The sequence below is a fragment of the Electrophorus electricus genome, unplaced genomic scaffold (assembly GCF_041902795.1).
Source record: "Electrophorus electricus isolate QZ-2024a unplaced genomic scaffold, ASM4190279v1 Scaffold297, whole genome shotgun sequence".
NCBI lineage: Eukaryota > Metazoa > Chordata > Actinopteri > Gymnotiformes > Gymnotidae > Electrophorus > Electrophorus electricus.
Genome location: NW_027658580.1, coordinates 20001 through 32974, shown reverse-complemented (window position 1 = coordinate 32974; position 12974 = coordinate 20001). Strand labels below are relative to the sequence as shown.

The window sequence follows — 12974 nt, the reverse complement described above, 5'->3', positions numbered from 1 at the left end:
GGGGGTCAGATCAGACCACGGCGGGGAGAGGGGGGTCAGATCAGACCACGACAGGGAGAGGGGGGGTCAGATCAAACCATGACAGGGAGAGGGGGGTCAGATCAGACCACAGCGGGGAGAGGGGGGTCAGATCAGACCAGGGCAGGGAGAGGGGGGTCAGATCAGACCACAGCGGGGAGAGGGGGGTCAGATCAGACCACGACAGGGAGAGGGGGGTCAGATCAGACCAGGGCAGGGAGAGGGGGGTCAGATCAGACCGCAGCGGGGAGAGGGGGGTCAGATCAGACCAAGACAGGGAGAGGGGGGGTCAGATCAGACCGCGGCGGGGAGAGGGGGGTCAGATCAGACCACGACAGGGAGAGGGGGGGTCAGATCAGACCACGACAGGGAGAGGGGGGTCAGATCAGACCACGGCGGGGAGAGGGGGGTCAGATCATGGGGGAGGATGGTCTGGGCCAGCCCCAAGCACACAGTCACCTGGGCTCTGTTCAGTCCCACAGGGAAAGGCCCATTAGTCTGGAGTAACCCAGCAGCTCCTGATGTAGAATGGAGAGCCGTATTCTCATGAGCATTAGCTCTCGTGGAAGTTAGTGTGTAAATAAACTAAACAAAATTAGAATTGCTTTTTACTTTTAATATTACGTCTTTCTGATTTTACACATCCTTACACACATAGACACATATATCTATGTATATGGAGTAAAAAAAATCTGCAGCTTGCACAAGGGTTGCAGACAACCAGCATTTTGGTCAGCGTTCCAGTGTTCTATCAGCACTCCGGTGTTTCGGTCGGTGTTCCGGCGTTTCGTCAGCATTTTGTCACCACCTGTGCAAGCATAGTCTTTCTGAAGACCTATGAAGAGAAACCACTTGGTGGACTTCCTTTCAGAGCTTTGTGTGTGTGTGTGTGTGTGTGTGTGTGTGTGTGTGTATGTGTGTGTGCGCGTGTGTTATATATCACTCTTGTTTACTGGTTATATATCACTCTTGTTTACGTATTTGTCTTGTTTGGCAAGGCACAGTGTGTTCTTGGCTTAACTCGCTTCCTGTTAAACAGAATTAAATTTGGCTCTGTAGGAGATCCATACGTTTCTTGTAAGCACCCACACAGCCGTAAGTGGCTCTCCAGTCTTGGAGCTGAATACCACAGCGGTCGCAGTGCACTTGAGCACAAATACTTTTGGCGTGAGATTCTGTGAGCGACTCTCTCCAGGGCCCGAGCCTTTACTGCACTGCTGCCGGGGGCCATTCCACACTCATGTTGGGTTTTTGTAACTGCCAAATTATACTTTGTTTCCCCATCTCGTGGATTTGTACTTCACTGCTGCTGTTCTCAGCAGAACGTGGCGGGGTGACTAGTCAAAACACCCACTTAGATTAAATGCATTTGTGTGTGAAACTTAACCGTACATACTGTTATTCAAGTACTAATTTGCATATTGATTCCAAAAATGAAAGACAGAAATACTTCTGACAAGCACACACCACCTGTTATCGGCTCAGTCTGAAACAATCCTGTGTTGTAGTTGGCTGAGCTGCAGGTCAGCTTTAGGGGAAACCTCTAGCTGGACTTAATTAAGATCCATCCATTGTGACAGAAAGCAGTGGAAGTGAAGGGAATCCCAGGCCAGAGGGTCAACACTGGACATCTCCGCATTAGTGATTTGGGAATGAGACTGTTTCCAGCTCAGAGTTTAATCGAGACCAATGTAAAAAAAAATTGAATTAGAATTGTCCTGTGTTGATTTAATCGTGGCAGGATAAGCAGGTGTAGTTATGTTGTCAGTTATTTTAAATGGCTAGGCTGTCTGCATTGATCGCTGTCTTAATGGGAAGGGACTTGGGGGTTACACGAGCTTTGCTGAGCGAGGACCAAGTTGTTTTGAGGTCAGGCCTCCGTCTCTCTCAAGACTCTGTGTGTAATGCGTTGATCACGAGGACAGGAGGTCCCCTTCAGCGGTGTAGCTGCGAGCCGCTGACGGAGGTCTCGCCAGAGCCTGACACTGATGTCGCTCCCGCGTCCTGCCCCCAATCCTCTGCTCAGAGTCCTCTGAGCCACAAAACTCCTTCTTAGCTTGCGCGCTTCTCGAGCTGGCCGCGCACGGTCCGGCATCAGTGCTAAGGGCCTGAGAGGCACCGAAAGCCTGATGTGTGTTGTTTTATTTATTTGTGTGTTTGTGTATTCTTTCTTATTAGTTAGCACACTCGTGTTCATTCTCATATCTAATTATTCATTCATGTCGTATGATTAAATGATTTTCTTTTCCGTGCCTGGTCTGTACTCTGTTTATCGGAGTAGATTTAAAACGTCTCAGTGCGGGATTGGTCTTTTGATCGTTGTGGGAACAAAGCCCTATCTGGAACGCAGTTGTTTGCCTCCGTCTGTCTTTTCCTCACCGTTCTGCAGGAATGGATCCAAAGGGCGCGCGCCTGACGCTCATTAACTTTCCCCTTGGCATTTCACAATGCGCCTCGCGAGCGCTTTGTGCCAAGAACCAACGCTGCTCTTAACGAGTAGCACAACTAGCCCGCACTTCTCCTGCAGGGAGAGAAAATGCCTTACAGCATGGTCGGCGGAGGACGGTTTAATTAGAATTTCATTTGGGCTAAACGGGGGGGAAAGCGATGTAGTTAACATTTGGTGGACTTAATTGGGACCTTTTCTTCCGTGCCTCTTAAAAAAAAATGGTGACGCTACCCGGTTAATCTTCCATTTACAATCAATTGAGCTGCCAAACAAAAGTCTGGGTCTTCTTTTCTTCCTGTTTCGGCCGCGCTTTTGTGGCTTGTAAATGCCTCGATTTCGGCTGATCCCGGTCGTGTACACGCTCTCCGCTGCTGACAGTTCATTAATGCGCTCTTGTCCCCGAAAAAATCCCCCCGCGCTGCGGTACATGTGCATGTCGTAATGAGCTCCGTTGTCAATTAACATGTTTCTAGAAGCAAAGCTGGTTGCTCAGATGTTTGAGAGGTAAGTGCGGAGAAAAGGACAACGAGTCTGCCTCAGCGCGCGTTACTTCTCCGAACTCTCCTGCGAGGCGCTACCTGGGCGCGAGGGCTCCAGCTTCTTCGGATTCTTCTCTTTCTTAATTTTTTAAATTGTATTTGTTTATGCCGCTCGTACATGCCTTTTGGCGATACCCCGGCTCTTTTCCCAGACCTTTCCGCCTTTGTTGATTTAAATTTGATCTATTAAAATCTGTTTAAATATTTCTTGGATACAGTGTTAATTATGAGCAGTCCAGCCTTGAATTTCAGATTGAGGCAAAATACGGGTAACCTAAACATTACTAACGTGTAAACGTTTCATAATTAAAGTCACTTTAAGAGGTTTTTGTAGCCGTAAAATTCGGACTGAGTGTGGGTGAGGAGACGTTTCGTATCTTACTGTTCAAACCGAGCGGTGCGTTGTCGTGTGGCGGACACGCGTTTATTGCTATTTGGACATATCTCTTTAGTTCCTACCACGTTTCGTACTATGAAGAGTTTTCACTAATTGTTGTACAATTAAAATCATTAGCGCACCACTCGTCTCTGATGTGTTGAATTTTACACTGGCTACAAGAGTTTTGCCTGTAGTAACTTTTGCAAGGCCCATCTCAGCGGGAAAACTTAAAAGTTGTTGTAGTTTGCCATACCTCACTATCCAACTTGTACGTCGAAATCAGGTAGAATTATTTTACACTACACATGAAACATTAGGATACATCTGTGCTAAGTTCATTCAAGTTCATTATATCCGTATGGCACCAAACGAGATAAATGAATTTTTTTCATCGTTAGTCCAGTTGTTACATATACATATATAAATTACATTACATATGAAATGAAAACTTCACGTGGACGTGATTTGCTGCTTTGAAGTATGAATGAAGTTCGTTTGTAGTTTGGTATCCGTGTGCCTATATTTCGCGCAGTTGTAATATCTTAAAACGAACTTCGTAGTACTGAATAAAATAAAGACGTGTGGTAAGACACATGTCTAGAAGCCTGTGTCTGGGGAGGTGAATAGGCCATTCAGCGCCTAATGTTAGTCTTCGTCGCGAGCCCGTGATGTGCACATAATTGCGCTATAATTGGGGCGCAGAGATTTAGAATCACGCGCCGATCTCTCATCAGAATTTCTGTCCGCATCTAAGGATAATATTGTTCCAGGAGCCGTGTGCGGAATATATTACAGTTTATTAAAGTTGACTACGATGAGGAAAGCTGGGACTGTTGTAGTCCAAGTACTTTATTATCGCCTGGCTGATGAGCGCGCCTGCGTGCATGCGCGTCCCCCGGGGCTCTTTAGTTGATTAAGATAACGGCCTTTAAAGGGTTCATGTTTTATCTGATAATTTGAGCCATTAAACGGAAGTCAAGTGCGCGGTCACGGCGTCAAATCTGTCAGACGTCTCAGTGAAAATACAATCTTAACGCTTCACTAGGTACGTCGATCTGGGGTTTTAAAAATGATAGAGTAATGAATTGAAAGTATGCTGGCCTTCATCAGCTAAAGATCCTCGGCGTGTAGTAATGATTTCTTAAGTTTTTTGTTTGATAGAATTCGTACAAGTGTTCCGATCTCGTAGCAAATGTCTTACTGAATGTGGATAATTCTAAAAATTATAGCCTACACCTGTAATATATAATAGATCAAATTACAAAATGAATTACAATTATAATTTTAACAAAGAGGAGTTCAATACATTTTATTTCCTAAAATGTCTAGCTATTATTATTTAAAGCGAGGGCAAAAAAAAAAAAACAACGAAAATTTAACTTGGTCTCAAATTCCGTTCATTTTCCATTTTCAAATTCCGTTTTTTTTCCCCAACACACTTGCGTCTGATTTGGTAATCTATAAATGTTTAGAAATACACTTATCAGAAGATTGTCAAAAAAAATTAACTGTAAATGAATAACGAGGTATAAATAGTAATGATATAGGTTAATAAAAACGCTTTCAGATAAAATAATTTTAAATAATATTTTATTCGGATTTATGTACAATTCCACTATTAAACTATTCGTTCCATCGTTCTCCTTCGACAGTTTTTGTCACCTTGTTGAGATTGTCCAAGCCCGGTCAAACAATGACGCCTCAGTTCTGCAGTCCTCTAGAAGTATCGTCACGCGCAGATAAACAGGCGGCGTTATCGTGCAATTTCCGTATGTGTTTTTTCAAATCAAAGTTCCGACAGAATCCTTTCCCGCACGTCCCGCAGGTGAACGGCTTCTTGTCGTTGTGCGTGTGCATGTGAAACGTCAAGTTATAGATCTGATGGAAGGCTTTGTTGCAGATCGAGCACTTGAACTGTTTCTCGCCGCTGTGCGTCAGCTTGTGATTTTTGTAATTACCTGAAAGGGAAAAAAATATATATCCGAGTAAAAACGTTTTCATGCGCAAGGAGGTGACGTCCCCTGTCTGCAAAAGGTCAATAGGTGACAATTAAGTTACTTCTAAGAGGAGAGTTTCATATCCGATTTGTACTTTGCCTGTTGAAGTCAAGAAGCTGTCAAACTTTGTCAAACTCAAACTTGCAAATAGTGAAAAACTGTGGGATTATTAAAGAGAGGTCTGGGTTCTGACCCGTAGGAAGTCTGGGAGTCTACTCAGGATAGTTCATTTAAAGTGCCAACGCAGATTTGCAGCTATGGCGATCTTTTCGGGACTCAGAACGTATTTAAAGTGGCATCGCGAGGCCTCGGTCCCGCAGTTAAAATTTTAGCCTATATTTCACCTCGAATGTTATCATTTAACTGATGTAGATTAATATTTTAGAAACTGTTTTTGTGAACCGAAAGAATGAGCTCCGATTACGAAAAATTCGCACTTACCTTTTTGGTGAAATCCTTTCCCACAGAATTCACAGACGAACGGTTTGTATCCGGCGTGGATTCGGACGTGAGTGTTTAGGGTCGAACTCCTGTTGAAAGCTTTCCCGCACTGGTTACATTTATGAGGCTTTTCCTATGAACAGGGGTAAAATCCGATTAGGTTTGTTGATTAAGACTACATATATATATATATATATATATATATATATATATATATATATATATATATATATTATTACTTCAATACAAATACATTACATGTGAATGTTATGAGTTAAATTAAAGCCTAACGACACTGACAAAATTTCACCATATTTTGTTTATTAAGTTTATTATCTAATACATGTAATAGTTCCATACTTATACGTTGTGTCTTATTATTTATGCAATAGTCTAATAATACACTACAATAAGTTTTTTATTCATTCTAATTGAACACAAAGCCTTACTCACTTGTGTGTGAATAATCTTATGCCTGCATAGTGTGCTGGCCTGACGGAAACCTTTCCCACACACCTTGCACACAAACGGTCTGGCGCCTGTGTGCACCGGCATGTGACGCGTTAGGTTATAGTGCGCATTAAACACCTACGGGTAAAGGAGACGCATGGAAATCGAGTTTAAAAACACCCATACAAAAGAAGAAAGAAATGTTATATGCGCCCCCCCCCCCCCCCAGGTAAACTCAAGGAAAGCAGTGTTGGTTCAGATATAGTATAAAATGTTTTCTCTTTACCTTTCCACACACTTCGCACGTGAAGTTTTTTGGTTTGCCGTCGGTGGAACAATTATTCGCCCTGTTCTGCACTTTCACGCTGCTTTTTTCGGACACTAAGCTCTGATTCTCTTTCACTATCTGGTCCAGCTGTCCAGGTAGGCGCTCCTTGTGCGGGTACTGCGGGCTCGGGAATTTCTCGGACGACGCGCTGACAAGCTTCGCGCGTTCCAGCAACAAGAGTTTTTGCTGCGCGCTTATGGCTTGTGCTTGGGAATTAGCGATTACGGAGGAAAATAAATGTCCACCTAGTAGTTCAGACTGATGATAAGCGGAGTCCAGGTAGTTGAAATAGTACAAAGATCCGTTAGTGGGCATCGCCACCGCTTGGTGTAACACTTGCGGTTTGATCACCCGAGTGCCTGGCAGTAATGACTGCTTGAAGCCCGGGTCCGATTTGCTACAGAAACCACAGGTGGATTTACACAGCGCCGCAGAACTGCACAGTGTTCCCCTGAAATTAGCTTTCCAAAACTCAGAATAGTTCATAAGCGCCTTTGCCTGGAGCTCGTGACTGAGGGGTTGAATGGGGATCACGCGAGGGACGGGCGCGCACAGGCCGATCGTCTTCCTCCTCTCGGAACCCTCTAGTCCTCTGCGCTCGGCCGAGGTGCCTTTCGGTTCCGATGTCTTGGACATGATCCTGTCGATGGAAAAGGCCAGAGGCTTGGGAGCCGCCGCAGCCCCGCTCATGCCGTCGTGCCGTGGGCAGGACATCACCGTTTCCAAAGGGAGAGAACTTGCCATTTCTGCCGAACTTGGTGTGAGCAGTGACGGACTGTCCGCCCCGTTCTCTCCTGCTGGATTCCAGAGAAGCCAGGACACACATCAGTTTAATACGCACCTTGCTTTCACAATGTGAGCCATTTGCATTCAAATGGCCAGCTCGGGAACAATAGAACCAGGGGTAGCAGATTAATACTCATTAACTAGTACACACAAAATTAACAGGACATTACAGAGCTCGTTAAGGGAAGAATACGACAAAGTCCCTCCTGAGTTCACTCCTATTCAACACTTGTGAAAATCTTACAGCAGTCTTAGGGCAGAGAGGCAGTGTTGTGGTTTACCTTTTTCTCCAAAGCAGACAGCAGATGTATTCAAGGAGAGCTGCGTGACCACACTGTCACATTTTCCAGGCAGACGTTCTCATCAGTGCGAGATCGCTGTCTGTGGCACTTAGCTGACATCACGCGGACTCGTTCGTATCAGGATGACAAGGAAACGCCATCGCCAGCACTGTCCTGGCGCGTAGCGCCCATTTATACACGTCCATGGGGGTGGTATGCATGACAGATATTACAGAGTATTATTTATGTTTCCTGCCCAAAGTGGGCAGTGGCTGTGACTGACAGCACGAATTCAACTTTATATATATATATATATATATATATATATATATATATATATATATATATATATATATATATATATATATATATATATATATATGAAACGAATCCTGTAATATATATTTAGAAATACAGTTTATTGCTCTGTAGTCGATTTTAGTTGATTATTCGATTGATTCGTTTTGCAACATGTTGTGTCCAAATGTATTTTAATGTGAATTCGAAGTAAAATAAAGTGTAACTGATTAAAAAATAAATAAAAAATTAAAGTACTAAGTGCTGCTTACTGGACAATAACCTGCTATAGCATATTATGTTTATCCAACAGCCAAGTTCTGAATTTCCCTTATTTCACTTTAGATTTATTGGGCTCTCTCGGCCCCTCCAGACATCGTGTAATGTGATTTAACAATGAGGATTTGGAATCCGTTCGACTAGTTTCAATTTTCATTGCCAGTTGCTAATCCTTGTCATTTAAAATAGCATTTCCATGCTGGTTGATACTTGCTATTTGTATAATTGAGAGGGTCCAGTTTCCACCTGTTTAAAGAGCAGATTGCGCGAGCAGAGCCTCCCTCGGATCCTATTAACCGTTTTCCCTACTTCACCTATTCAGAGGAACCAATTTTCGAGCGCGATTCAGAGCTCAGCTTCGAAAAAAGCAGCTCTTTCACTTTTAGCCACTAAAGCACTGCGTGGAACCTGGTTTTGTGTTTTTCTGAAATAAAGGGCCGGATTAAAGGCGGGAGGAAAAGCCTCCGCCTGCCCAGAGGTGCAGCGCGAAATGAAAGGAGCCTGTTCCAAAGCGGTGTAAAAACTTTGCTGGAATCTGGAGTTGTGTGCAGAGTTGTTCCCTTGCTACAATGACCAGTCGTCCTCGCTCCTTTTTTTCTGAGGGCCTGCTTGTATTCATTTGTTTGCAGACGACTTCACCTGAGACTCACAACAAATTATATATATAAAAAAAAAAATCCAAAGGAACTTTACAAGTTCAAATACACACGTGCGTTTTTTTTTAAATCGAAAAAGTTGTTCTTTCAGCGTCGACATATCGAACAAAAATCGAATTTAATCACATCTGCATTTATGCATGCCAACTTTGTTCCTCTTGTTAACCATTTTCAGAAAATAATTTAATACGTACAGCTGGTGTTTATATAATTTAAAATTATGCATAAAGGGAAAGCAACGTGTCATCTATATTTCCATCGCGTGTTTCTTAAATGCTGAAAAATGATTCCGTGTGCAAAGCTGACGGCGATGCAGAGTTTAGAATGTCGTTACGCGCACCTGCAGCAGCCGCGAGGAAGCTTCTGGACGTTACCCACTAATTCCAGTCATATGTAAATGATCAACCTCTAATTTGAGTTTATTCAGACACAATTACCGGCTTGTCCACACAATAAACATCGATCCTACTGCTGTAAACTCGACCCACCGCTCAGTCTTAACACGGACTGAAATTAGCGCACGATCCCATTTAAGCGGATGCGCGCAGCCGTACAAAAACAGGGGAGCCGCGAGACGCAGCCCCAAGCTGTGCATTTGTATTTACATGACAAACCTGTTTGTATGTGACTGTAAGTTTACTTAATAGGGGAGAAAAACATTACATACAGACCGCATTGTGTAGCATGTCATCTTTTACTTATTTATATCATACATCTAGCGTTAATAGTCTGTTCACTACTAACTGTCATATGCTCTATTTTTTTGTTGTATATTCTACAGCCCGATGTTGCGTTTTGATTTCCGTGATCATTTCCTGAATGTTAAAGCATTGCACCGGTACAGGATCCCGCGTCACTTTGAAAGTGCCCACGCGGCTCTGTTCTTACTGCGCCTCGTGCTCTGCGTGGAAATGTACTACGTGACCTGCACGCACGATTTGCCTCTTTGACGCCAAAAGTTATCGGAGTGCTCGCTCTGCCCCGCCGCTGAGCGCTGCGATTTACGCCCCTCCGAGAGCAAAGCACGTTGGTCTGAACGGAGGGCCTCCGTGTGCACGCGCAGCCAGACTGGCCTTCTCTCCGTCGTTGAACGAGCCCAACGGAGCGCAGACTTCCGCTTCTGCTCGTGTTCTGTCGCAGACGCACTCGTATACCTCTGACTCAGAGCTGTTTACAGTGCTCATGTTTCTTGAATGAAAATAAAATACGTTATAATAAAGTGAAATTCTGATGTTGGATCATTCTTGAGTAACACCACAACTCGGTAAACGCATTTAAAACTGCAAACAAACGAACAGCGCTGGCCACATAGGCCTGGTTCTTAAACAGCCAAGTGGGAAAACTTCCACACGAAGAACAGACGGAAGGAGGCGCGTCGCGCACACCTCACTACGACATGTTTCGCCACATGTCGCACGACGAATGTATAGACGACCTGCATAACGACCCGCGAGCAGGTGAGCGCACGTGGCCCAGATCGGAGCCCCGCTTAACTGCTACAAATATAAATCGGCTATTGTACATTTAATCATATCTATCTATCTATCTATCTATCTATCTATCTATCTATCTATCTATCTATCTATCTATCTATCTATCTATCTATCTATCTATCTATCTATCTATCTATCTATCTATCTATCTATCTATCTATCTATCTATGACACATTAAAAACGTCTCAGGATCACCCTTACACAAGAGTGATCAGCACGTGAGAGAGTGTCACTGCATTCATTGTGTATTTATTAAAATACAGTAAATGTGTCAAACTAAAGTAAGGAGTGCAGATGTACACTGAAACCTCCTGTTTCTCTGGAAAAACCAAATATATGAATGTGTGTATATATGAATGAAGGGGGGTGGTGGTCAGCATAATCATAGTGTCAAAATTGTGGTGATAAAGAGGAAATGATTACTAGACTGTCTCACAATCTCCTCAGAAGATAGTGAAGTGTATCAAATAAAACACTGTTGTGGGTAGAGGACATCATAATTACTGATCTCAAGAAGGCGATAACAGGCTTTATCATAACAGAGAACAAGAGGAGGTGTGTGTGTGTGTGTGTGTGTGTGTGTGTGTGTGTGAGTGAGTGAGTTAAGCATCTGCCAAATCACGCTTGGCTGGGCAGGGAGCTGTTACAATGTGAACGCACGCACGCACACACACACATACACAGACACACACACGCACGCACGCATGCACACCCTGATTATGTCTCTCAGTGAATGGCTGAACAGCATCTATGGGGGACCAGCCTGGGCCCCCCAGGGAGACGACTGAGACACTCTAATCTGGACAATCAAAACCCAATAATGGTGAAAGGAACTGCGGAAGGGCGCGTTTGTTTAGACGTCTTTGGCTGATGTTGCTATAAGTTACACAGGAAGTACAATGCATGATGATCGAAAATAAATAAATAAGTAAAACAACAAAAAACACCCGTTGGTAGTTTGTTTTTTATTGTGCTGTGTTCTGTTGCTTTTCTTGATTGCAGTTGTCAGAGGCTGGAAGTGTGAGGAGTGTGTGCAGTGTGAGGAGTATGGGGAATGTGAGGAGTGTGTGGTGTGTGTGGAGTGTGGGGAATGTGAGGAGTGTGTGGAGTGTGTGGAGCTACTCTAATGGATCTTTTTGTCAGCCGGGACATTTGTCCTGAAGGCTGCCTGCACTTCCTGAACTCATCACATACTGTGATCTCACCTGCACACACACACACACACACACACACACACACACACACACGCACACACACACACACACACACACGCACACACACACGCACGCACACACACACACACATGCACACACACGCACACACACACACACGCACACACACACACACACGCACACACACACACACACATGCACCCACGCACGCACACACACACACGCACGCACGCACACATGCACGCACACACACGCACGCACGCACATGCATGCACACACACACACATGCACACACACACACACACACACACACACACACACAGACACACACATGCACACACACACACACACACACACACACACTGTGTGTAAAGTATCTTGTTGCCTTTGAATCTGTCTGTTCTCTTTGCTCTTTCTGCTTTTCAACGTATACACCTTTCCTCTTTCCTCTCCGTGTGTCTCTCTGTGTGTCTCTCCGTGTGTCTCTCGGTGTGTCTATCCGTGCTCCTCTCCGTGTGTCTATCCGTGCTCCTCTCCGTGTGTCTATCCGTGCTCCTCTCCGTGTGTCTATCCGTGTTTCTATCCGTGCTCCTCTCCGTGCGTCTCTCCATGTGTCTATCCGTGCTCCTCTCCGTGCGTCTCTCCTGCACCCCCCGTGTGTTCGATTAGCGAACATTCCAGCCACTTTGCCTCCTGCTCCTCTCCTTTTTCCAGACACTCTCCCAAGTGCTGGAGCTTCTCCGTAACGGTAGAGCTGAATAGAGGAGGCTCTTTGATGCCTGGAGCGAAAAGGCCTGAAGGAGCTGTCTTTTCTCCCAGGACAATGGCAGAGAGGGCCAACAGGGAGGAGAGGTTAGGGCAACCTGTGCACCCTCCGCCCCTACGCCGCGCCTCCACTCCCCTCCATCCATCCATCACGTTAGACCTCAACCACGTGGTGGAGGAGGGGAAGCCCCATCCTGTCCTACAGAGGGCATCCAGGGCCGCGCGTTAGCACGCTGTATGTAGGCCAGAGACACAGGTGCATTCAGAAAGGAGGTGCGATTTACGTGACGTTTCAGCTGGAGTGTATTTGTTTGTCTGTCTTTGTATCTCAAAGTGCGCTTGGAAAATTCCCGCCTAACAGACCAGGATGAAACACGACCGCACTGCGCCTCTGTCCACTAATCAACGTTAATTATAGCCTGTGTTCAGTATATGTGAGATGTAACACAAAGCTGAACTGTCATTTTTATGCGGTAGTAGTTATTCTCGTCTCGTGCTGAGTCGCACACCCTTACAAGGTTGCAAAGGTAATCTGATCTTTGTGCCTGCATGTTTGGGTACTGGTTACTGGTGTCTAACATCTAAACCTTTGTGTTCTGGTCCAGCTGCTGAATGAGGAGATCGCGGCTGATGGAGGAGAGTT

At 44.9% G+C, this 12974-nt stretch overlaps 1 protein-coding gene across 2 annotated transcripts; it reads right to left on the bottom strand.

Annotated features, from left to right (window-relative positions):
* Positions 1 to 4639: 4639 nt before the first annotated feature.
* Positions 4640 to 7923, bottom strand: LOC145655627 (fez family zinc finger protein 2-like). 2 transcript variants are annotated; one of them, XM_081709121.1, is made up of 5 exons: positions 7669 to 7923; positions 6560 to 7398; positions 6277 to 6411; positions 5824 to 5956; positions 4640 to 5343 (listed from the first exon to the last, which is right to left on the bottom strand). In XM_081709121.1, exons 2-5 carry the CDS (start codon positions 7343 to 7345, stop codon positions 5087 to 5089), a joined length of 1311 nt encoding a protein of 436 aa, XP_081565247.1. In that variant the 5' UTR covers positions 7346 to 7398; positions 7669 to 7923; the 3' UTR covers positions 4640 to 5086. The 2 variants fall into 2 exon arrangements, with proteins under 2 accessions (XP_081565247.1, XP_081565248.1); XM_081709122.1 differs by lacking the exon at positions 6277 to 6411.
* Positions 7924 to 12974: the final 5051 nt, after the last annotated feature.